Source organism: Alligator sinensis, unplaced genomic scaffold (genome assembly GCF_000455745.1).
Source record: "Alligator sinensis unplaced genomic scaffold, ASM45574v1 scaffold1499_1, whole genome shotgun sequence".
NCBI classification, from domain to species: Eukaryota; Metazoa; Chordata; order Crocodylia; family Alligatoridae; genus Alligator; species Alligator sinensis.
In genome coordinates this window covers 895,106-919,513 of record NW_005842494.1, presented here as the reverse complement: position 1 = coordinate 919,513, position 24,408 = coordinate 895,106, and the positions used below count along the sequence as shown (strand labels likewise).

The window sequence follows — 24,408 nt, the reverse complement described above, 5'->3', positions numbered from 1 at the left end:
CTGTGCTTAGCCTGTAACAGTGGTACAGCTCTACAGCCTGGAGCAATAAGCACGGTCGAGCCCTTACAAGGAAGGTCCAGCTGCACCGCGGAGGAGCTTCTGGTGTACAGCAACCTAGGGACCATGTTCCCGGTGCCCCGCTGCTGCGCCCAGCTGCACTACGTTCATTTTACCTGCTCACCAAAGGGTGACGGGGCTTCATTTGCAAGCTTTGGGGCTCTAGACAGGGGCCATGCCATGCATCCCATCAGACAGATCTATTCAGCTCCCAGGTGCGTGGCACTTACCTTTGTAGCTAGAAGCCTGGTCAGGTAGATCTCGGACACCATCTTGCTGCCTCGATCGCCTTCCTTCTGGTCCCCGTGGTCGTGGTTTTTGACCAAGTGCCAGACCTTCACCCCGCTCTCCAGGTCAGGGGTGATCATGGGTGCCCGAGAGCGGAGGCTGTCGGGGCTGCCCGTGTATCGGAAAGAGGAATCTGAGCAGGTGGGAAGAGAAGCCAGTGATAGGCAAAATTAGTGAGCTGTCACCTCTCTGCCTCTCCTCCGTGGAGCCCTTTGCACCGAGAGCCTCCAGGCTGGATTACTTGCAGGGCAATGAGACGGATTGTCACCAAAAGGCAGCACTGGCCAAAAGCAAATGAAAGAGGAAGGGAAGAAGGTGTCAACTGCAGCTCAGCTTTCCCTCGGAAAGGAGCAAGGTAGGGGCCTAGCTATTTAGGAGACAGGTAGACGGGTGTCTCTGGGCAGATGTGGCTGTACATCTGGGTGAACAAAGCCTTGAAGTGACCACTAGCCCCTGTGGAAAAGACCCTGCTGATGCCATTCCACCAGCTCACTGTGCCGTTGCTGCTACCTTTTAGTTTAAGGGATGCAAAATTCACTGCTGCCTCAACCCTCCCCTGTTGGGGTAGGGAACTACGGCTAGGTGATGACTGCAAGGGTGCCTGCCCCTTGGAGTGCACCCATTGCTTTTGGTGCAACTTTAAAACATGTTGCATAAGCAGCCGCTGCATTTGAGGTGCTTTCCTCAACGTAACTACCACTTTGGAGAGCACGAGCTCCTGACAGCAGCTCACAGCTAATCATATTTAACCAGAAAAGCTGTGTACTGCCCCTCCCGCATAGCCAGCCCATGCGTGCAGCAAGTCAAAATGAAATGGAAACAGCGAAATGCCTCCCAGCAGGGGTGGGTGAACGGGTGGAGGAAGGATCTTCCAACCTGCACAGCATGTGGGAGAACCGCGGGATCAATAAACCAGGTCTGTTGTGATCACAGAGCTCCCTCCAGCCCTTTTTTCTTTCCTACTCAGAATTGGGGGACTCCTCCTAACTCGTCAATACTGCTTCCCCCGATGTGCAACCCTGATGAAGTCGGTGTGATTAGCTACATGCTGGAAGCGAAGCCTGTTTGAAGTGTTTGCAAGACGGGGGCCCTAACGTCGATACTCAGAGCCTCTCACGGCAGCTGCCCGATGCAATCAAAATAGAGGCAGGAGCGGTGTTATTTCTAAAGCCAGTGATTTGCTTCTAGAGACTGGTGTCAAGTTTAACAAAGGATGGAATTAAGCAGTAATTGAGTTAAGCAGCAGGGCAGTGCTGCGCTTATACCTGCCGTGTTCCCAGCCTTTCGGCCCCCACAGCCCTCGCTTTCACCACCTCCCTCCTGGCAGGCAGAAATAGATGCTTCTTTGGAGCATGTAAAAGCTGCTTCATTATTCATCACATCAGGAACTGGTGACTGATGCAAGGTGGGTTAGTTCCCTTGGGAAACGTGCTGGCTTGGTTCTTTCTGCCCTCGACGGGGGGGAGAACATCCTGGCGAGACCCCCAAGTGAGTGCATGGGCCACTCTGTCCTTTCCCTCCTGCAAGAGCTTGCTTTGCAGGGGCCAGCTTAGCCTTCCCACTCTCCACTCACCCTTCCCAGCAAAAGCAACCATCAATCAGCAGAGAGAAATGCACAAGCCATCACAAAACTCGCACAAGTCCCACCGTGATTAATGCTCAGATAAACAGGAGCGCTCCAGCCAATGCGAGGGGGGGGGGGATCGGCTAGGGAAGCATCTAGCAATTCTATTTTTAAACCCGGCTCTGTGCTGATATACAGCGGAGAAAGTAAATCTGCAATGCTCATTTGCATGTCGTGTGCACAATTAGAAGTATTTATCTTAACTTGAGCCATGATGGCGCAAATGCTCGCAAATGCTTGTTTTGTCTGATGCTGATGAATGCGTGGTTGACGCTAGGCGCTGGTGTCTTGTCCCCCCAAGCTGGGTCGTTTTTTTGCCTGGAGAACAAGTGGAACTGGACTCTGGCCTGGATTTTGTGCTTTTAGTGGCCAGATGATCCTTGTGAGGGTGCGTGGATCCAAGAGGCTGTTTGGCTGCACAGCACGTGGATGCTCTTCGGCTCTCAGCTGATAGCCCATGGAATAAACATTTGAAACAAGAAGCTGGGATCCATCGGCGCTCAGTCTGTGGGGCAGTGGGCTGTAGAGCGAAAGACCTTAAAATTCATGGTGCTTGGGATTTCTTTCTGTGCTCTGTGGAGGCAGATGATTACTCTGGGGTATACAGCACCTGAAATGAGGGCCTAGCACCTACCAGAGCCATGACTTCTGACCACACTTTCTTCTATTCAAGCTTGCACCCGGCTATGCAAATGATTTCCTGTGCCGTGGTGAGTGAATCAGTGCATGTGTGTCAAGGCTACACAAATCTGTTAGCTCAGATGTCAGCTGTTCAACCTAAGAAGAGAAATGGTTCATGGAGCCGCGTGCTCCTTTGATGCCACCCTGTTTATTGACCATGACCATGGAAAGTCCTGTTTCCTGGAATGAGATGGGTTCTTTGCTTGCAGCTTCAACCCCCTTTCAGCTAATCTCTTCCCCAAAATCCTTTACTTGAGGCTTTTCTCAAGGTCTTGCTTCCAGTCCTGCATGATGCTTTCTTGCTGCCTCCCCTCTTAGCTTTGCTGGTCTTTCGTGCTGCTTTTTTTCTGGAAAGATTCATGCATGTCCCTGTTTGAGGTGGAGGATATTACTCCAAGCCTCTGGTTTCATACAGGAGCTTAATAATGTTTTACAACTTTTTTGAATGAAGAGCAGTGGTTACACTAACCCCTGAACAAAACTGCCCTGTCTTGGCTCTCTCTGTTATCCCAAAGGAGCTTTTGAATGGTAGTCTGGCCATCCAGACAGAACAAGAAAAGAAAGAAGTTGACGTATTATAAATGATGTTGTCTGAATCTTTTATGCATTGAGATAGTGTCTTTCTGATAGGATGCATTCACATCACCAACCTCAACCAATTTTAATCCTATCTGCTGTTTTTGGGGTTGCCTCCTCTCCCTCCTTGTGACCAGTTTTCTTTCTCCCTGAGACCGGCAAGCTGTTGCGAGAGGATGCCACGCTCCTGGGTGCCTGGGTTTGCCAGCTGAGTTTCCAGTCAAACACACTGCTGATCCGAGGGTTTTCCCTCTGGGAAGCTTGTCATTGCCACAGCGTCCATTCCCTCAAGAACACGTCCGCCGTTCCAGCAGATGAGCTGCAACATTTGCCCTTTTGCAAATTATGGGAGGAAAGGAGACAATCACTTCTTCTGAGTTTGTGCGCTCCCCGGAGAATACATTTCCTTGCTCTCCTGCTTAGGGCAGTATTTGCAATTAGCCTTCCAACAAAGCTATCTCGACAAGGTCCTGCAGTCCTGCTAGCCCCCCGGCAACTTGTGTCCCAGTATTCCCCAGTTTAAAGAGTCATTGCCAGGATCTATGACCTTAGCGAACTACAGACTTTCTCCTATATCAATAGCTGCCAGACGGTTCAGTACATTTAACTACCACCAAAATGCCTTATGATGATACAATCCTCTCTGTCCGGAGAATGTAGACTTTTGCTGTAATAAATCATTTCTTTCTCAAGATCTTTGAGGTCTTGTGTCACGCTGCCTCCAACCCGTAAGCATGAGCACCCGTGTCCATTGTAGAATGAGATTCGAAACCTGGGTGGCTGTGACAGGGCATTGTGGGTGCCTGCCACTTTAAGGGCTGAGCCAAGCAGCCAGCAGGTGCTTGATTGCGGCGGCCATTTTAGAACTCTGGTCGCCTATATAAACGGGGCAGTTCCCTGCGGGCAGGCTAAGTAGAAGCATGGCTTGGTTGTAAGGGTGAATGCAACATCCTGGAGGTAAGAGTGGGAGTTTAAGGGGATGCTTTGGAGGCTCCTGGGCATGACCTAAAACTGCACCCTGCTGGGAGTGGGTGGCCTGGTTGGGCTCCGAGTGGTGTGGGAGTCTCCAGGAAATACCAGGCCAGTGACCACCACAGTGAAAGGTGGGTTGGGGTGCCTTAATAACCCCAGCTCCCACAACTAGGTGGGCTACCCCATTGTAGAGCCAAGAAAGTGGACCCAGATTTGGGAGTGGGCTAGAGGTTCAGAAGCCTGACTTGAAACACCCTCAAGTGTTTGATGCTAGGGTAGGGACCAGAAGGGTCAAAAGGGCCAGGGGCCCACTGTGAGGGATGCCTAGAGCTGAGGGCCTGGGGTTTCCAACTCGACTTGGAGGTGAGGCCAAAGGTCCTGGGGGGACCATGCCCGAGAGGGGGGAGATGTCAGGGAGCGAAGCAGCCCAGAATGAGGGTGGAGTAGGCTGCCTGATTGGAGGGATCCAGTTGGCGTCTGGACTGGAGGATTGTGGGGCCCGTGATGTTAAGCACTGTGGATGCTATCTGTGAGACTTGGGCTGCAATGTAGGAGGGGAATGGAGCTGTAGTTAGCGCCCCCTGGCACTGGGGCAAGAATGGGCAGCCTACTGCCTTGTTAACAACATAATTATGTAATAACAAGGCATGGCAGAAGAGGAGGTGGGTGGTTGGCCCAGAAAAAGGTGGGTGGGTCAATGGTAGATGGGCCCTGAGAGCACCCCCTGTTACAGTGCCCCAAAACAGAAGCAGTTGTGAGTCTTTTTCAGCTCTGAAAATGCTAAATTGGATTTTGTTGGCCAATGAAATATTTCCCTTTCTGGGTCAACCCAGATACTTTGCAGTGTTGGCAACCCACCAAGGAAACTTCCTAGAACAGTAGCAGAGTCCTACATCTAGGACTGTGAGAAGAGTTGGCCAGTTGTGGATGGCTCTCATTTTCTTGGCATTTGTGGAAATTTCCCCTTGACTGATTGTGCACCCAAAGGCAAACTGCCTTTTTTTCCTCTATTCCTTCACTTTGATTCCTATTTAGCTCTTTACACACCACTTGTGAATATATCTTGCATGGAGGCATCAGGGTGTCCCCTAGTGATGACCAACAGGCTGAAGACACTAGGCCAGGAAGGCCCTCACTGTTAGCCTTGCAAAGGTGCACTGCAGAAACTGAGACACTCACTTTAAATTGCCATGGGCCTTGTCCAGTTGTGGAAGCAGGTTTCCACTGCCCCGCTCCCTCCTGTTTTACCCTCTGCTCCATTTATCAGTGTCCATTTGTAAGATCTAATAAACCAGATCGAACCTCCTGTAGGTTTCAGTTGCCACTGGACAAGAAGCTTTTAAAATAACGTTGTTTAGGGTAGGGGTGTGTTGGTGGTTTTTGTTGCTGTTTCCTTTTCAGCTTCCTTGGCCTCTTCTGCTTTTATTCTCATGAGCCAATGTGCGTTCACAAAGCAGAAGCGCCTCTGCCCACAAGTGCATGTCGGGGGTGATGAGATGTGCCTGGTTTTGGTTCAGTTCTCTGGTTCTACAACAGCGCTGAACTGTTTCTTACCTGCTATCTGTAAGGGAAGGCAGTGGCTATGTTTGCCCCATCAAAAATGTGCTCTCATTTGAAAGGAGGGAAACCATGAGCTGCAACCTAATCAAGTTGTTTAATTAATGACTCCAGGCTCTAATCTGAAGATGATTCTAGCAGTGGAATAGTCAGGTCACTGTCCGGGAGCCATCCCTTCCCAGCACCCAACTCTGCTCCTTACCGTATCTACTAATGGAGGTTCGGGATATGCTGGCAGAGGCAGGGATGTTGTAGGAGGAGGTCTGCTTGGGAACGAGGGCCACGACGGAGCGATCGGACACCTGAGGAGGCAGAAAAAGGGAACAGTGAGATTAAGGCCCTGAATAGGTGTGGGTATGGATGCCACCTCCAGGACTTTGAATGCTGCCCTTCTACAGCTGCATGCAGTGCAAGCACAGACAGTTGGAAGGCAGATTTTGCAGGAAGCTTCTGAAGTTACACTGTTTATTAGGACAAGGCTGAAAATAATTTTGCTGGCCTGGTCTGTGTTCTTTGCATGAGAGAGATCTTTTTAAGCTTGTTGATTCCCCTGCTGAGTCCAAGCTAGCTTAGGTCCGAGCTCCTAAAGGAGCAGGCTGATAAATGAAAAGACATATTGAAGACATTTTTGGTTATTTTGATTTAAGATTATATTTTATCCAATAAAAACAGAGGATCCTGAGAATTGTTGCGATCCAATTAAAGTAATAACGCAAAGGGAATAAAACAGCTATAATAATGTTATGGACCATAAAACATTCCTATTAAACCATTTTTTATTTTAACAATTTTTATGAACTTTAAAAGTTTGATTTACCGCCGAACGAGTCATAAAACCATCTTTCAGGGCCTTAAATTGTCAGTCCCTCTATTACACCAAAAAAAGGGGATTAAATGCTGGCAAGTCAAACTATAAATGAACATTAGTGCTAACGAGATACTGTTATAGCAGGTTTTAGTGGCAGTGTGTAATTTTACCCTCCCTGTAAATCTAAGAGTCATTGGAAGTTTTTAACTTATCTTCATTAATTAAGAATCTGCAGATTTCCTTTGAACAGACTTTGGCATTTTAATTCTGCACTAATAGCCCCATGGTGCACTGTGGCCAGGGAGCAGGAAAGCGAGAGCTACAGTAACTTCAGGTTAAGGCACGGCCTGGGATGTGGCAAGTGAGTTACTTAGAGAAAGGCATTACATAAAAGAAATGTCTCCTCGCCCCCCATTGTCTGTCCCCTGGCTCTAAATCCTCAGTAATTTGCTAGCAGGGAGCACTATTGCCCTATTGCACACACATGGGAGCTGCTCTGGGCAGAGGCTGTGAAGGACAGTATCGTCTCTAAGCTTTCTCTTGTCCCTCAGTGCTCTGCTATCAATTCTCTAACAGCAGCACTAAAACCTATCCCACTCTGACCAGGCCAGACTATCTCGGTCTCGTACCTCCCAAAAGAGCTCTTCATCTTAGTTCTTCCATCCTCTTCCCACTTCCACTTCTCTGCAGCGCTGGGCATGCTACTTCTTCCCTGATCAATCCCCTCTCTGCTCCCTTTTCCCCTCATGCATCCAGGCTCTCTAAAACTGCTCTATGCAAAATCTGTTCCTTCAATACTATTCCTGCAGCCAAAACATCCTGCTCACTTCCCCTTCCTTTCTTGCCTCTTTGGCACCCTATTCTCTCCTCTCCAGCCTGTCCCGGGTGGAGCTGCTACAATTTCCTTCATCCCTGCTTGGTCCGCATCATTCATTTCTTTGAAACTAGCCATTTGCTGCCCATCACCTGAAGTCCAAACTCCGTCTGATCTTCAAGGTCTTTGGGTCCAACCTGTCTTGGATCATACCTTTCATTGTACCACCCTGCCTTTCTCTAGCCAAAAACATCAGCCTTTCTCCCATTCTGGTCCATCTATGTGCTGGTCTCCCAGTTCCATGGAACAGCATCCTGATATGGATATGCCAAGCCCTTCTTCATCTAAACCCTCCTGAAGTTTGCAAGCTGGCAACAAGCATAACCTCAGGGGAGATGTGACCATCATGTCTCAGGGCAACTAAGCATCTCCTGCTTGCATAGTGGAGCCCTGGTCCCTGACTGTAGGCTGAACATGACCTGTAGGACAAATAACAAAGATGATGCATGCTGGCTTTGATAAGACCGAAAACCTTGCTTCTGCTCGGCTCTTCTGCTGAATAGATGAGAAGTCACAGCAGTATGGGAGCCAAAGGCCAAGTGGGACAACTACCCTAAAATCCTCCTGCCCCTTCAACTGCAGGCAGATCAAACAAGTGTTGCCAGTGCAAAGCAGCTGGCGCGCTCCACCTTGGCAAATGGAGACTGAGCGCTAACATGTAATGGGCTCTAAAATTCTTAGTGATCCTTTAGGATGAAAGGTGCTGGGTAAATTTAAGTTGTTATTATTATTAATAATAATAATAATAATAAGGACTCCTGTTACACACAGCTAGAATGAGACATTTCTATTTGGCTGAGTACAACACTTCGCACCCCTGTTATTTCCTCCTCTGTCCCTGCCTCACTTCACCCAATTTATTAAGTCAATGGAAGAAACGATCAGTAGTGATATTATTTTCTTAGGCTGTTATTAGCTGCCACTTTGGTTTAATTTCACTAAGGTGAAATCTAAGTATTCCAGCGCATGGAATACAAAGGCAGCTTCGGGTCTGTACATGCAGAAGCAATGATTCCCAGGCCGCTGAGGCTGGATACAGTTTCAGCAGAGCCACAGTTTAACTAGGAGAGAAGTATTAAAAATTCCAAACACATCGAGTGTTCTCGCTTGCTAAAGTTTGGCTCGGATGACTTGTCAGCTAAGAAGCACTAGTGTACAGATTAGCATCAGCTGGAACATGCATGCCTTTCCAGTCTCACCCCATTGTTGCCATGCTTCCATGAGCCCTAGAGACGTGTGAGAAGCTGGCTGACTTTTAGTACAACTTTATAAATATTCTGGTTGCCTTGCTTCCCCCACGTGCTGTGGAACACCTTTTAAAAAACACAGGATGAAAGATGGAGAGGGGGGAACAGCAGACAAGAGGTCCAGCTAATACTCTCTTGGTTAACATGGCCCATTGAGGATACTGGCTATGCTCCACGACTCCAGGTGTGGGGCTCAATAGCCGAACCCGTCTAGGTGGCTGGGACTCCATACAGACCTTTCCTTGCTGCTGCTTATTAGTCATTTAAGAGTTTTCTAACTTCTCAGCCTTTCCAGTCTCTGGCTGACAGCTCGTCATGGTTTACTGCCTCTCAGTTAACTCTACACATGCCATTGCATTGCTCTTGCATTTTAAATTCAGTACTTAACTTATTTCTTGGGGAAAGCTGGGCATGGACATCCTATAGAGCTAAATGGGGATGAAACCAACAGGACTGCACTGAAATGTAATATGATTTCAAGCAAATTATTCTAAATGCTGTATAGAAGGCAGCAGAGAATGAGCCCTGTTCCACAGGTCTGTTTATGCTCAGTGGAAACCTGTAGCAGGTCTATATTTCTCTGTTCAGTAACATAAGGCAGTTAAAAAATCCACTGAAAAGTGCTGATTTCCTCTTGCATCCTTTTTGGCTTGTCCACAAAGGATGGAATATGAAAAACCAATTCCTGGCTGGACTAGACGTACCCGTATCAGCGGCTCCTGCTGCACATGTTACTATCTTATCATGTAAATGTAAAAAAAGCAAAAATCCTGCCCCAAGGAGCTGCCAAAAAGATGTGGGATTAAGAGAGAGACGGGGAATTAAATCATCATCCTAATGCCAGATAATTGCTTGCCCAGCTATCACCTGCAGCCGTAGTGCCCTAGGGTAGGGTCATGCTCAGCAGGATAAGGTAGGATTAGTCCTGTGATGGGAGATGGCTGCAGGAGGCTTGGGCACTACAGGGTGCATGCACTGAATCCACGGCATCTCCATCTGGGTCGGGGCTCTGCGCTAAGGGGGTCGGTGCTGTCGTATAGGTGACAAGACAGTAAGGTTTAGCCCACAGGCTTTCACTGTCATGTGTGGATTTGGAGGGTGATAGCCCCTCCTGGGCTCCTCTCTTCTTTACTGGTGGCAGCACAGCCCTCCCTGCATACTGTGTCCCTCTCATGAGCTCTGCTGGCATTTTTAATTTAGTCCTCTTTCAACTCTGGTAGTTTCTATAAGAGCTATGTCGGAGTCACTTCCCTGTCTATGCATGAGCACCTTCAACCAGCCTGGCTTATGGCAGGGACGTGACCTCCCTGTCTCATCAGATGAGACACCAAGGAATTAATTTCTGCTTTCCTTCCCCTTGCATGCTCTGGGAGATCTGCACCTGGGGGGGGTTTCGTCTTACCTGATAATGCACCAGCGTGTTCAGTCGCTTCCAGTCGCCCTCTATTTTGGTGGTGATATCTTCATCCTGCAGGACTACCCGAGCTATCCGTCCCTGGCGCCACTCTGCAGGGGCGGGAAACGCAGGGTGACACAGCAGTTGGGGGGGTATTGGCATCAGCTTTTTCCCTCTGCTTCCAACCTCGGGAGATAGAGATGCTCGAGGCATAAGCCTGGAGTAAAGGGCACTGTGGCTACTGGGCACAAAGGAGCAGGCACTGGGAACCAGGTGCCTGATCATGTGATGAACTGAGCCTTGATTCAGCCAAGGATACAGGTGCTCTGGGGTGGGGACTCCCCTGTGCCACATACTTATGTCGGTTTTAACTTCTGACTGTTTGGCTTGTGAGCAGCCTCACCTGTGACGTACCTCTGGTCTAAGCAGGGTTGAATTCTGCTCTCATTTCCACCAAGGACAGTAGGTCCTTGGAGCTGTGAGCAGCCTTTTTCCCATAGGGCTGGAAAATTTACCATGATGGGGGTGGGGAGGAAAGGAGGCTATCTGACCCAAGGCAGAGATCCCTCTGCAGTGCTAGTGCACATAGCTGGCTGGCTGCAGGGGCCGTGCTTGGCAGGGCTTGGAGGGGTCACTTGCTCCCTGGACAATAGCTCTATTTTTTTGGGGAGCCACAAATGACCCAGGTTAACTGGGGCTATAAAGTGCAAAGATTGGTGCAGTGAAAGAGTTGGTGTTGGTGCTTGCTCTGGCATGAGTCAATGGGGCAGGTGGTGTGCAAGTGTAAGGAAGGCGTCCCTGTGCAGAGCCTGGATCCAGCCAGGGCTGTCGGCCTCCTTAAAGCTTGTCTAAGAACTGGCATAGCCCTGGCTGTCCATCTCATCCTCCCCACTCCCACAGGGCAGAGACCCCTACCTAGGTCCATGTCGACAGCCCTCGGCCGTTGGGAGTACGGGACGTTCTTGTACACGGCATCCAGGATCTTCTCCTTGACTTGAGTGATGGTGTCACAGTTCAGCACCTTCACTGGGATCTCTGGGCTGTTCTCATTATCGGGGTTCACACAGTTCAGGATCTAGAAGAGAATGGCTTGAATGGCTCTTGGCTGGGGGGGGGGAGGCTTTGACAGACAGCTCACAGAGCAGCGACGGCCTTCACCCTCGGGCAAGACTCCCCACCAACACGGAGGTCCTGCCTAATGCTGTGGGCACCACCTGTGTATCACTGCTGTTGCCTTTGGGAAGCTCATTAAATTAAGAGCTTATGTTCCAGGCATATAGAAATAAAGGTATACAGCTAAAAAGGGTTACAGACATCTATGATCCCACACATGAAGCCTTTTTTTTTCTTTTTAAACCTCAGCAGACAGGGCTGTGCACACAATCTGCATATGCAAATCATGGCAAACACTTAACTGTGTACTAACTAACCCCTGAGGCTTTCTGCTTGGACTCGGTGCCATGGGAATTGGCATCCCACAGCTTACCTCCCATTCAAGAGTTGGGGCCTGAATACTGGAGATGGGGTCAGAGAGCTGAGAGTTTGGGTCATAAAGCCATGTGTTTCCTGCTTGTGGGTGGGAAGAAGGATTGAGACTGCTCTGCAGCAGCTAGCTCCATGCTGGGGGTGCCAGTGCAGTGCATGTGCAGCTCTCCAAGCTGGATGGGATCTTCCCAGCAAAATGGTGTTTTCACTGGAAAATGAGGAATCATTGAACTAAAGCTTTTCATAGGGACCAGCCTGTTTCAATGCAATTTGCACTGGGAAGGTTTTAGGGGCTGCTCAGAACCAGGGTGAGGGAGAGACCCTGCAGCAACTGGGAGCTCAATGCTGCAGCAGGAGCCCACTGAAGCAGGGACCCGGACCTTGTCTTGCACATCACAGGTGAGTGCCCTAACCACTGGGCCCTCCAGCCATCCTGTCTGCAGCCCAGGCAATAAGTGGGTGTTTGCAGAGCTCTCCTAGGAGGGGACAGCTGCTTCCCACCCACCTCTGACTACCTAGCCCAGTTCCTTCCTGAGTCCTGGTGGGATGTTTGGAGCTGGAGCTTATGTGAATATAGTTTCAACGGGGCCTTGCCAAAAGCCACTCACCAGAGTCTTGTACTCGATCTGCTGCCGGATCAGCTTGTCCTCGCTCAGGGAGTAGCGCGCCTCCCCCGTGATGGCGTCGATCGGGCCCTTCTCCATCTGCTGCTTGATGGCGCAGTACAACATGAAGAGGGGCTCCCCAGCACATTCCTATTGCACAGAGCACATGGCAAACCCCGGAGGCAGGTGAGGGTGCGCCTTCCCCAGGGCCTGGACTTTGCAAACACGCATGCACAATCAACTTCCAGCCTCATCTTGCTGCCTTAACCCTCAAATGCATGTGTGAGCCAGGCTCAGGGCCTTGGGCACCCCTGGGAGAGAACAGCCAGAACCAGGCTCCCCCCGACTGTGCTTGGGGTGGTTGTTGTCTTTGGCTTAGTAAGTGCTCCCTGCCTTTGCACTGCTGGAAAGCAGGAATCTGACAGTCCGGGTCTCCTCGGTCATTTCCATGCAGCTAGTTTCACAGAGCTTCCAAAAACAAGCACGGCTTTAACCAAATATTTATTGTAACTGGGGTGGGAAGAGGAAGTGATAATTGCCTGTAAGTACCAAACAGCTGCAAGCACCCAGGGGGTGATGGACTGATTGGGCTATTCCAGGGGGTCCAGGGAGGTGAAATGGGGTGAAACCAAGTGAAGGGAACTGAGATGGAAGAGCAGGAAACCTTCCCAGGCAGGGAGGTCCATTAGCCTGTGAATAGTGCCTAGGGGAGGTAGCAGGAGCTCTGTTACTTGAGGTGTTTCAGGCTATGCTGAGCAGAGTAGCGGCGGGCGTAGTGCTATGCAGCACTGCCCTGGTGGGGCCAGCATAAGCCAAGCAAGTCTTCTGGAGGGAAGGAAGGGCCCTATACAAGGAGCCCATGAGAGTGTTCACTGCTTTCATCCGGCTGGGTGGAGGCTAGGATAAGGTGCATCAGGCGTGTGTTGTGCACACGGTATTTCCAGAGCTCAGGGCTGACCAAGGGCAAGCATGGTGGCTATCACCTTAGATGTGGTTGGTTTAACTATAGCTCCACACCTGCATGGTTCAGATTCAACCACTAGCCCTGCAACTAGGATGGTAGAAAATATGAGGGTTGCAAGGGACCTCAACAGGTCATGTCTAGTCAAAGCAGGACCAGCCCCAGCTACCTTATTCCAGCCAGAGAAACTGAGTCACCCTTTTTTTTGCATCTTGCTAGATGCTTTCGAAGCCAAGCTCCCCACCAGGGTCCATGGAGACAGCAAAGACTGAACAATGGAAGATGCTTTGTCTACCCCTTACCTTTAAAAACTTGTGGAGAAGGAAGGCAAACCAGTTGGTCAACATCTTCTCAGCCACGGACTCTGTCCTGGAAAGAGAAAGGAGGGTGCTTTATCCTGTGCATGTAAGAATACCAGCCCAGGCAGGTCCCTATCATTGCACTAGTGCAGGGGGCTGGGAAGAGAAACTACCCACAGGCAGGAGAGGAACAGCTCACTCTCCCATCCAAAGGGAGTAAGAGGTAATGGGAATGCATTATTAAGCCATGACAATAGCAGCATTTCTGTCCCTTCCTTGGCATCTGGTGGCATGACCCACTCTCAGGCCCAATTTCTGCATGTGCTAGGATGATTTGGAGCAGGAGTCAACCATACTGCTGAGGTTGTGCGATGGGGACTCTGGCCTCAGCACCCCTAGGACTGACCCCCACCCGCATGTCATTGGCAATCGTATGCAGATTGCTTAGGAACAGTGAGGAACAAAGCCCAGCTGACAGTCCGTCACAAGCCCCTCTGACAGGGATGCCTGGTGGCACTTTAGCTCCTTGCACGTGGTGCAAATTATACCCTGCGGCTCTGAAAATCACTGGAATTTGCCGTGGTTGCTGGCAATCAGGGACAGCAGAGTGACAATGGCTGGGAAATTGCAGCTTTCTCCCCGGCCCCACCCAGCATTCTCTCCCCACATTGTGCTGGAGATTATCTCTAATTTAAATACAATGGCTCCTAATGATAGTTTTTAATGCTGGCTCCGCAGGATTGCTGGTGTCTCTTTAAAGTGATGCTGTCCCTTTTTTTTCCTGGGATGGGGGGTGGGGGACAGTCTCTTGACAGCTGGTGGCAGGGTGAGGAGCCCCCTGGTCACCACCCAGTTCTGGAGGTGCTCAGCAATGGCTGTCAGGCAGGCTCCGGAGAGCAGTTGCTGCGTGTGTCGAAGCAGATCGGTGGACAAGCATGTTTCCTTTGTTACCAACCAGCTGTGCTAGCTGGGAACATGCTGCATGCCAGGCCCTCCTTGACGGTCCAGCTCTCTCTGCCCTAGGGCTCTCCTGATCCTGGCAGGCCTCTCAGGCTGGGTTTCATATTGGGAGTTAGCTCCAGTTTTGCTGACCGATGACAGTGCCCACTCCACCCAGCAAATCCTGGTTTCCCAGTCTATGCTGCACTGGGATAGCTGGCCAGGTCTAGCAATGGGAGGCCAGTCCTCAGTACAGACCATCTGCAGCCCGTTGTTACTGCCTGCCATGCTGGGGGCATCGGGGCAAACCCAACTCCAGGCATCTTCTGATGTTTAAAGCACCATGTTGTCAAACTATTTAGGAAAGGGTCTGCTTGGGGCAGGAGATAGCTGGGTGGCAGTCATCAGTGCCTGGATTTGTGCTCATGCCCTCACTCCATCTGTCCTGCCTAGGTATGAACTCTTTGGGTCAGGGCATGCCTCTTGCTATGCATTGTACAGCACCAAGCACACAGTCTGTTACAATACAATGGACAATATATTACAGCAGCAGTAATGTTATAGGGGTTGCATGCACAGCTAAGCGGGTTGGAGGGTAAATAACAGTTGCAGTTTCACCAGTGTTTCAGTAAGCAAAAAAAAAGGAAAAACGATAGTGAGTTGAATGTGCTCAGCTACCCAGACTCGTGTTATCCACTGTTTATCAGCACCTGGACATTGGCCCAGTATTTGCAAAAGTGTCAGCAAATCCCAGAAGAATGTAAGCCTGTATTGATTAGCTGTCTGGCGATACAAACTGGAAGTTGTCATATTCACTATTCTGCTGTTTATACTATTTCAGTCATCCAATTAGGGTAGAGAAACAAGAGCACGTGGCTGAGGTGACGCATCACAACAGATGGAGAACCACTAGGAGTCTGAGAGTTGTTTGTCTAGACTCTTTGTGAATATTAAGGTGATGGAAGAAATCAAGATCAAATGTGAAGAGCTTGCTAACTAATGTTAGAACAAATGGTGCAACCAGCTCTTCTTGCTCCTTGCTGTGTTGCAATGACCTTAATATATTAGCCTTGCCTGAAATGCAGTTGTGTAGGCTTCTTTCTTTCTACCATCTACCCCTGCCAGGGGTTGGCCCTGGGAGCAAACCCATGCTTGAACCCTGGCAAACACCTGTGGCTAACACGTTGCACTTATAAATGCTAAGAGTTGAGGGGCAATGGGGACAAAGAGCATCTCCCACTGATCATGCCCAGCACAGCCTAGCATCCAGCTGTCTCCATTGGCACATTCACAGTGAAGCCATTGCTGCAGATGGCATTAACAGTTAAAGGTGGCAATCCAAGTCCTTCCTTAGCCGAAGTAAAGAGACAGCTTCCATCCTTCATCATGGTGCTGCAGACAGCATAGCTCCTTGTGAGCAATGGCCAGGGGTGCATCTTTGCCCTGCTCTCCTGTACCAGGGCTAGTCTCTGAAATGGGATCTGTGCTGGAGGTCTTGCCCAGCCAGCCCTCCAGCTCCATCCGCCATGCTCTGGCGTGACCTCCCCTGCTCCCCGTGACACGAGATGGGGCCGCTGAGCTGTAGAAAACAGCTCCTTCAGCGTGCTGCACCGGCTCCTCAGCAGGTATCGTTTCTGCTCTGCGGTTGTGGTGTCTGAGACGCCGTTATAGATCTGTCTCTGAAAAAATAAAATAAGCTCCTGAAGATGAAAGCAGCAAGGACAATCCCCAGACTCGGAGAAAACCCTTTTCATATTGACCACATAACGAGGGCAAAGTACACTCTGGAGACAACTTTCCGAAAGAGCCTGACGCCAGAAACCAAAGCCCTTGGCTGCTCTTCTGGCTCACCAGGGCCCCGGGAATAAAACAAAACTAAACAGAGCTGGGAGAGCCCAAAAATCAATATGGATTTTATTAATTTTCCCTTGCTTTGTCTGGGTCTCTGAACCACTGCATGCTCCTTATGGCAGCAACAAGCGCAGTCATTTGATTTAATGTCAGCTTTCCTCCCGTCTCCCGAGAGAGGTTGGAAAGGAGAGAGGGAGAACGAGAGGAAGAAAGAGAGAAAGCATTGAACACCAATTAGCAGTTGCTGCCACCAGAGAGCTCAGAAAATAAAATAAAATAAAATAAAATAAAATAATCTCTCACTTTGTGGCTGCTCATTCATTATTAACTCGGAACAAAATGTTCCAGCTCGGAGTATTTTGCATACTAACTCATACCAAGAAGCGCACAGATCCACGGGGTTGGAAAAGGCCTTGTTTGTAAGGTTTCCAGCTGAAATGCCTGGATCTTCATGCAGCAAAGGCAAGTTGGCTCTAGCAGCCTGGCACAAGAAGCTGGAAAAGTTTCATGTTCCCTCTCCAGAGAGGCCTCAGGGGACCAGCTGTCTTGGAGCACGAGGTGGGGGAGTACCAGACTCTGGGGAGGACGCAGACCCACAGCATCTTCAGAAATCTTCCCTCCAGCGCAGCTCTGTGCTGTGCACTGGCTTCAAGGCTCCAGGCTTTCCTCACCTGTCTTGTCTTGCCCTGCCCAGAACATCTTTTGATAACTTAAGAGTGAAAATGGTGGGGGCAGGTCCATGCTGGTGCTCTTGGCATTGCTCATCTCGGTGATGCTGCCCCAATGGCAGGAGAATTTTAAAAAATTCGCAGATTGAACTGAGGAGCCAGTAGCCAGCCTCCACTGACGTCCCTTGGGCTACTCCTGGCCAACATCAACATAGCTCAAAGGAGAGCTGGGCCCTTCCTGTCCATGCATGTCTGGCAGGATGAAGTCTCGGTTTCAAGGGTCTCTTCAATGGGTTGCAGACCTGCAGATCCATGCATGTGTTCTGTGCTTGAAGTCTGGACTTGCCACATATCCCCTTTCACCCATGGCCTTAAGCTGCTGTGCAACAATTTGCATTTGCAAAGACTCTGGTAATGCCAGGGGGTGAGGATGATCAAATTAAAAGCAAATTTGAATGGCTGACAATGAAGACTCTTTGGGTTCATTTGGTCTCCTTGTGTCATCCGCCAGATTTGGGAGGATAATTCACAGAGCTAATCCACAGCTAATCGTTTCTGATTAAATGCCGTCAATAGCCACCTCCTTCCGCCCCACTGTCAGGCTCCTGCTACTCAAGTGCTGCTGCTGCCAGGGAGACCTCTCCCCACTGCCTCGGCGCACGCTGCAGCGTTACCACCTGCCCCGAGCCCCAGCACCAGGGGCAAGTGGGGCCAGAGCCCCTCCGTGTAGGGCAGGCTCCCTCGTGCAGCAGGAGCAGGGCTGGGCATTGGGGCAGCTCAGCCCCAGCCCTGCAAATCGTATTTGGAATAACGGACCATATAATTATAGCTAGGCTAGAAATTGGCTCCAGCGTAGCAGGGAGATTACCTGGGAATTTACTGCTCCTTGCTTTCCCTTGGGCCAGCAATGATCTTTCACACAAGCACTTGTGAGTATGTATGTGCAAGCATGTCTGTGTGTGTGTGCACTTGCATGCACACTCCTGCTACCATTCACAAACACAGGGAGCATAAATCCCTCCTCCTCCCTTTCACCCCTGAGGCTGGAGTGACACAGAGGAGAGTGGGCAGTGCCCTCATGAGCCTGCTCTTTAGTAGGAAAACACTAACCGCATGTTCGCATGGCAGTGAAAAGAGAGGAGACATGGTATATGCCCCTTTACATGACCAGATGGCGGGAGCCAGTAGGGGCCAAGCAGCCCAATTCAGAAACATGGAAGACAAGGGGCTCCCTACTCTCCCCGTGGGCTTTTTCTAGCACCCAAGGTGCATGGCAGCTAAAGCAGACAGAGGCATGGGGTCTCCTGTCATCATGTATATTCACATATTTCACTTAAAAATCTGGTTGCACAGAGGACAGTAGAGACCCATCTCTGGGCAGGTCAGGGCCAGGCTGCACTGACTCAAAGGATTGGCAATAGGATATTGAACCATCCCTTATTCAAATGGGGCTCAGGGTGGTGCCCCATTGGACTAATATGCATGTCAGGATTTAGCCCGGGCAGGCAGAGGACATTCAGCTCTCAGCCTCTTGCAACCGAAGAGCTACATGAAGGGCTGGATGCATTATCTAAGGGAGAAGATCATTCCTTTCTGGCTCAGCTCCTCTCCCTGATGGTGCCCAGACCCCAAATTTGAACCCTTTCCATGTCAGGGCTGGGTCCAGCGTCATCTGCTGAGAAACAAAGGAATAACCATATCATGTGGCTCCAAGCAGGGAAGGGGCTGAATGAGATCTATGGCTGGCCACACATGCTCCTTGTGGGTTTGGCCCCTCTTTCTGCCTGGCTTCTCTGGGAATCAGCCCGCGACCGCGCTAGGCTGGCTCTGATGTGGCGCGCCGTCCTAGGACCCGACTCCCGCGGTGGCAGGGGTGGAGAGGAGCGAGGGGGGAGCTGGGCCGGGAGAGTGCTGAGATCATGAGCCCTGTATTTTTAGAGTATAGTGAAAAGTCATTATTGATAGCTCAGGCAGAAGACGCCTTCACAGCGAGTCGTCAAACCACGGGGGAAATTAACACGGCTTCCATTTCTGAGATGAGTTATTGCCTCCGCAAACACGGCCAGATTTAGAGCAATTTCCTGTCAACTACATTCATTATGACTGGAGGAATCCCTGCAAACTTCCTTGAGCCATGAAATTTTCCCCGTGGTGTCTGGCTGCACCCGGCGATGGCTTGGAGCACGGGCTGGCTGGCAGCAGGGCAGTGCCCTCCATCGCAGCAAGGCACTGGGGCACAGCCCAGGGGCCTGCAGAACCACGGGGGCCCCAGGTACCATCGGGGGGAGAACGCAAGACGGCCCCCCGTCTCAACCATGGGTGCAGATTTGGTGGGGGGTAACAAACCCAGGTTTGGTCTCTGCAGCAGATTCCCCGCGTGATCTCAGCTGACCGTTTCATCCAAACGGTGACTCAGTTTCCCAGCTGTAAACAAGGAATGATGGCTCTTTACTAGGCCGAAGGGTCGAAGCGACACAATCCATTAATATCTGCAAGGCACTCGGACACGGCAGCGAGGAAGGCTGTAGAAGAACCTGCCTAAATAGAGCACAGGCCAAATGCTGGAAGCAGCAGGGAGAGAAGGGCGAGGGGTGGACAGTGGTGGACGCGTGGTGTTCATCCTCCTCCTCCCCCTCAGCATCCTCTCCCTGCCACTGAGACACAGGATATTGGGCTAAATGGACCTATCGTCTGACCACGCAAATGGCGGGTCTCATGGACGTGCTTCTCATGATAGATGGCCACAGAGAGGCAAGCCTTTGAGGCGGTCCAGAGCTGCTGTGAGCAGAGATGGGGTCAACCCTGTGTTGCTATCCCTTTGAATCTGCGAGCTATATTTGTCCATGGAGGTTTTTAATGTCTGGCTCGGCACTACCATATCTGCGTGCTGATACACAGGATGCAAAACCAGGCTGGGTATTTACAGACAGATCCCTCGCAGTCCAGGGGGATGATGTATAGGCTCAGGAGAGAAAGGCGCTTACAGTTCTGGGACCTGTTACCCACTGAATCCCTTTCTACCTTTAAAATTAAAAGAAATCATACAGTCCAAAGTTTGTTTTTCATGAGGATTGGCACAAGCTCCTTGGAAAACCCCTGCCATAAAACAAGGCTGGGTATTTACAGACAGATCCCTCGCAGTCCAGGGGGATGATGTATAGGCTCAGGAGAGAAAGGCGCTTACAGTTCTGGGACCTGTTACCCACTGAATCCCTTTCTACCTTTAAAATTAAAAGAAATCATACAGTCCAAAGTTTGTTTTTCATGAGGATTGGCACAAGCTCCTTGGAAAACCCCTGCCATAAAACAGTAACTACTGCAATCAGAAGAGACCTTGCCACCTTGCTTCTGAAATGTTAATTAACTGCAACCATGCAATGAGATGTCTAGAAGGCACAACCTCCAAAGTATGTTTCTAACAGCAACTCAGCCTCTTGTGCCGGGGGTGCCTCTCAGAGCCATCATTAGGGTGCTGTGGTACAACGTGCAAAATCACTGTGGAAGCTGGAATAAAAAGTTCCACAAGTCAGACAGATACCACGGGGCCGTCGGCACTGGCGTCCACACGCAGCCGGGACGACTTGGACACAGCATTTGCCTTCCAGAGTTCGTTAGCTCACATCGCTTCTTCAGTTTGAAGGGCCATCCCCTAGTGAGCACCTGGTCTCAGTCAGATCATACCCTTCTGCTGGGGTTTATTGGAGTGTGTTCCCACCTCCCCACCCCGTCTGGATCAAAAGGTTTCTACTCCACGTGAGCAACTCAGCCAACAGGCGAGTGCCGGGGCAGGGACCTCCCAGTGGTTGTGCTTTCCCCGGCCTGCTGTGATGCCGAACCGTGAAGAGGAGCAGGGTTGTGACCGACGGCGGAGTTACACACACGCTGCATCTGAATGACTTGTGCACCTTCCACATTTAAATGCAACTGGGCCGTGGGATCTGGGACTCAGAATCACAGAAAATGAGGTCAGAAGGGACCTCAGGAGGTCACATCTAGTCCAATCCCTGCTTCAAGCAGGACCAGTCCCAGCTATCTCATCCGAGCCAAGACTTTGTCTATCCGGGTCTTAAACACCTCCAAGGATGGGGACTCCACCACCTCTGTGGGGAGCCTATTCCAATGTTTTACTACCATCCGAGTGAGGAAGTTTTTCCTAATATCCAACCTCAGCCTCCCTTGCTCCAACTTCAGGCCATTGCTCCTTGGATTGTCCCCATTTTGAAATTCCTTTCCTTCTTGCACGTCCCTGCCCCCACTCTCCTGTTTAGCACCCGCTAGCCTTGCCTGCCCAACTGCGGGGTAGTGAAGTAGGAAGACAGGAGGTCTGACACGTGGACGCCCGCCTCACCTCCCGGGTCACCATGCAGCAGGGAAGCTGATGGAGCTGGCCACCTGCAAAGAGAGTGCACGCGGCCTCCACCCGACAAAGAGGAAAATGAATGAATGACAACTCCACTGTCTTCAAGGTGGCCAGGGAAGGGAGGGGAGCTGTCCATGAAGCCCGCCAGGACTAATCCCCCTGCACCCCGACCTCTGGAAATATGGAGTAACACCTACTCATGACCCTGAAGATAGGGGCTAGCCCCCGCAAGTACCGAGCCATATGTTTGAGCTGTCAGCACCTCCGCCATGCCCTCTGTCATTGTCACCTGGGTTGTCCAAGCCATGGCAGCTTTTCAGAGCCCCCCTGCCCCCACTGCAGTTCAGGTTGATCCCCTTGGTACTCAAGAAGCTAAAACAGGCACAAAAAACAATTACTGAAAGCACAACGGCCGGGAATCTTGCCTGGTGAGTTTGGCCCATGGAGGGCCGACTGGGTGGGGGATTCCTCTCTCTCTGCTCCCATGTCCTGCCACGTGCAGCTCTTGCTTAGGGCTCGGCAGGTGCGTGCATGTTGGCTGCTCCCAGCCCAGGTGTGTCCCCAGACCGGTGGAGATGAGTCGACTGGACCCGTGAGCACCTCTCCTCTTACCTGCGCAGAAGCAGCTTGGGGTGGTTTTTGTTTTCCAGGTTCTTCTCAATCAGGTCCGAGAGCAGCTGCTTCAGCACGTCCGTGGCATACTCCAGCTTGCCCTGCAGGCCGGTCATGATGAGGGAGGCCACGTTGCCCCGGTCGCGCATGGAGAAGCTGCGCTGCAGCTCCAGGGTACGGATGAAGGTGAGCAGGAACACCTTGTTGTTGATCAGCTGGGCAAAGAGCTTCAGGGCCTTCTCCACGCTCTGCTGCCCATTGCCTTGCACCTGCGAGGAGGGGACAACACCCTTGGTGACGCGCTGGAAGACAGAGAGCCCTGTGCCCTGACCCTCTGGGTCTTTGCTGCTGCTCTGAATTGGGCTCCCTGCATGCAATGCTGCCTCTGCTTCCAGCCTTGAGGCCCAGAAATGACACATATTTTTTGCTGCTTCTGCATAAAAAGTGACACTCCCGTAAGTAAATTAATGACTAATTTAGGCTATTGCTTTATTATGGGGCCACTGTAAAAAATTAATTGAGGCTTTCAGCCAGCCCCAGTTTTAAGTAATTTATTATGAGTCAAAATGATGAACTGCATCAAGCGATTCTTCACTAACTATCTTGGAGACTTATGTATTGGTTTATTTTTTTTTTTTTTTTACTAACGTTACATAATTAAGCAACTGTGTAATTGGCAACACATTTATCACTCCTGCGCTTCTGTTTTTCATGAGTAAAACAAATAAAAGGCATTCATATTTGTTTGTTACAGCATCAGCTTATTTGGCAATATAAATAATGAACATAATGTGCGGGACCGGAAAGTTCAGGGCTCCGGGAATGGGAAACGGAGAGGGAGACGGTTCGGAGGCAGCCCCAGCTGAGCTGCGGCCAGCTGTGCAGCGTTCTCTGGTTGCGGAAAGAGGCTTTAATTGAATTTGTTGATTTTAATCAGAACTTCGGTTAATGGGACCGTCACCTCTTACATTGCTATCACGCCCTCCGTGCCCCCGAAGGGTTGCCTTCATCGGCTGGCAAGTTGCAGCCACTTCTGGGGTGAAGCGCTGCTATTGTGCCGTGAAGCACAGGCACTGTTTGGTAAGCAGCGGGGCTGCCTGGAGCTGCAGGAGGGATTTACACAGAGAGAATATACTTAACCACATGAGACCCTGGGTTCATGCTTGCTCATATGAAGCGTAACAGGATGGTAATGACCTGAAGCGAGCACGGCCTCTCACATCTCAGCCTAGAGATGCTATCAGACCCTCAGCTGGTGTAACCCAGCATAGATCCATTGGTTTCCCTGGAGCTATGCCAATATGCCATAGTGGAGAAGCCAGTCCAACTCCTCCTGGGACTTCTACCCTGCTGGGGGACTGGTAATCCCATGAAATCGGTGATATGCTTCCTGCGGCACCAGGCAGCAATTTCCCATCCAAGCATGGACCAGCCCAAGCCAGCTCGGCTGGAAGGAGGCTAATGGGACCACAGCACAAGGCAGCGATGGCTGATACAGGGACATTAACACAGAGATGAATTGTTTAAAACACAGTGGAATAAAGGAAATGGCTCACCTAGAGCAAACCCAGTGCTGGGCTGTTCCAGGGTGAAACACTCACCCCTTGGGAAGCTCTAGCGAAATGCCAGAAATACAGCACATGGTTTTCTCTCCACCATAGAAGGACTAAAGGGAATTGCATATAAAGACCTAGGGGGCTAAAGCAGCCACTTTGCTGCTGGTTTTGCAAGCTCAATCTTGGCATTTTAGTAAAAAAAAGTCCAAAATAAAATACACCTGGGTCAGGCACAGAAGAGGCTGCAGGGACACGGGCAGCTTGGTTCAGAGAGACACTTTGGGGCCATTTCTCAGAACAAACTCCATGCCCTCTGCACTTATCTCAGCGCATCTAATAAGATTCAAGATGGGAAGCAGGAAGGTGCGAGTTTCAATTTAGGCTCCCAGAGGGAACCAGAAGACCATCCCAAGCGATCTAAGGACAAAGAGCAATGCTGGGGGAAAGAGCTCGGGGGCACAGGTGTTTCGTTACCTCCAGCTCCCGCAAGACGGGGTGGTCCTCGATGCCGGGGAAAAGGACCCTCATAGCGTATGTTCGATAATCGAGGTACGGGATCCCTGAGCGGTCGAGGTCACTGGTTAGCTCGTTGATGTCTGTCTGCAGTTCTGCAAAAGCTGGGAGAGAAAGAGGAAGGGGAGGATTAGGCTGTGAGACGGCAATGCAGTCACAGGTGAGAACAGGGACCTGAAGGTGGGCCTTTGGGAACAGCCAGGAGCCTGCTTCCCTAGAGGGGACAGCCATGGGTCAGCTAGGGACACTGGTTTACCGTGGACCCCGACATGCGGGTCAGGTGTACCCTCGCTTTGAAGCGCCCACTCCACCGCACCCGAGAGCAAGCGAACGCAAGCACAGCACAACGCACAGATGCTGAGAACAAAAGAGGCCTGTTAATTGGTATGCGATTCACACCTTGTGTATCAGCTCCTAAAATACCTGTAAAGGCTCCACACAGAAACAAAGATCCTATTTTTAAACTGCTGTCCCTGCCA

General features: G+C 50.7%; 1 protein-coding gene across 1 annotated transcript in view; it reads right to left on the bottom strand.

Moving 5' to 3' along the window:
* The window catches only part of PLXNA2 (plexin A2), a 249,898-nt gene that overhangs the window by 4,216 nt on the left and 221,274 nt on the right, over positions 1 to 24,408 (bottom strand). Inside the window, 8 exon segments of the mRNA XM_025212958.1 lie at positions 288 to 478; positions 5,958 to 6,057; positions 10,087 to 10,190; positions 10,996 to 11,155; positions 12,174 to 12,320; positions 13,434 to 13,500; positions 21,861 to 22,129; positions 23,891 to 24,033. Coding sequence (XP_025068743.1) covers positions 288 to 478; positions 5,958 to 6,057; positions 10,087 to 10,190; positions 10,996 to 11,155; positions 12,174 to 12,320; positions 13,434 to 13,500; positions 21,861 to 22,129; positions 23,891 to 24,033 — 1,181 coding nt within the window.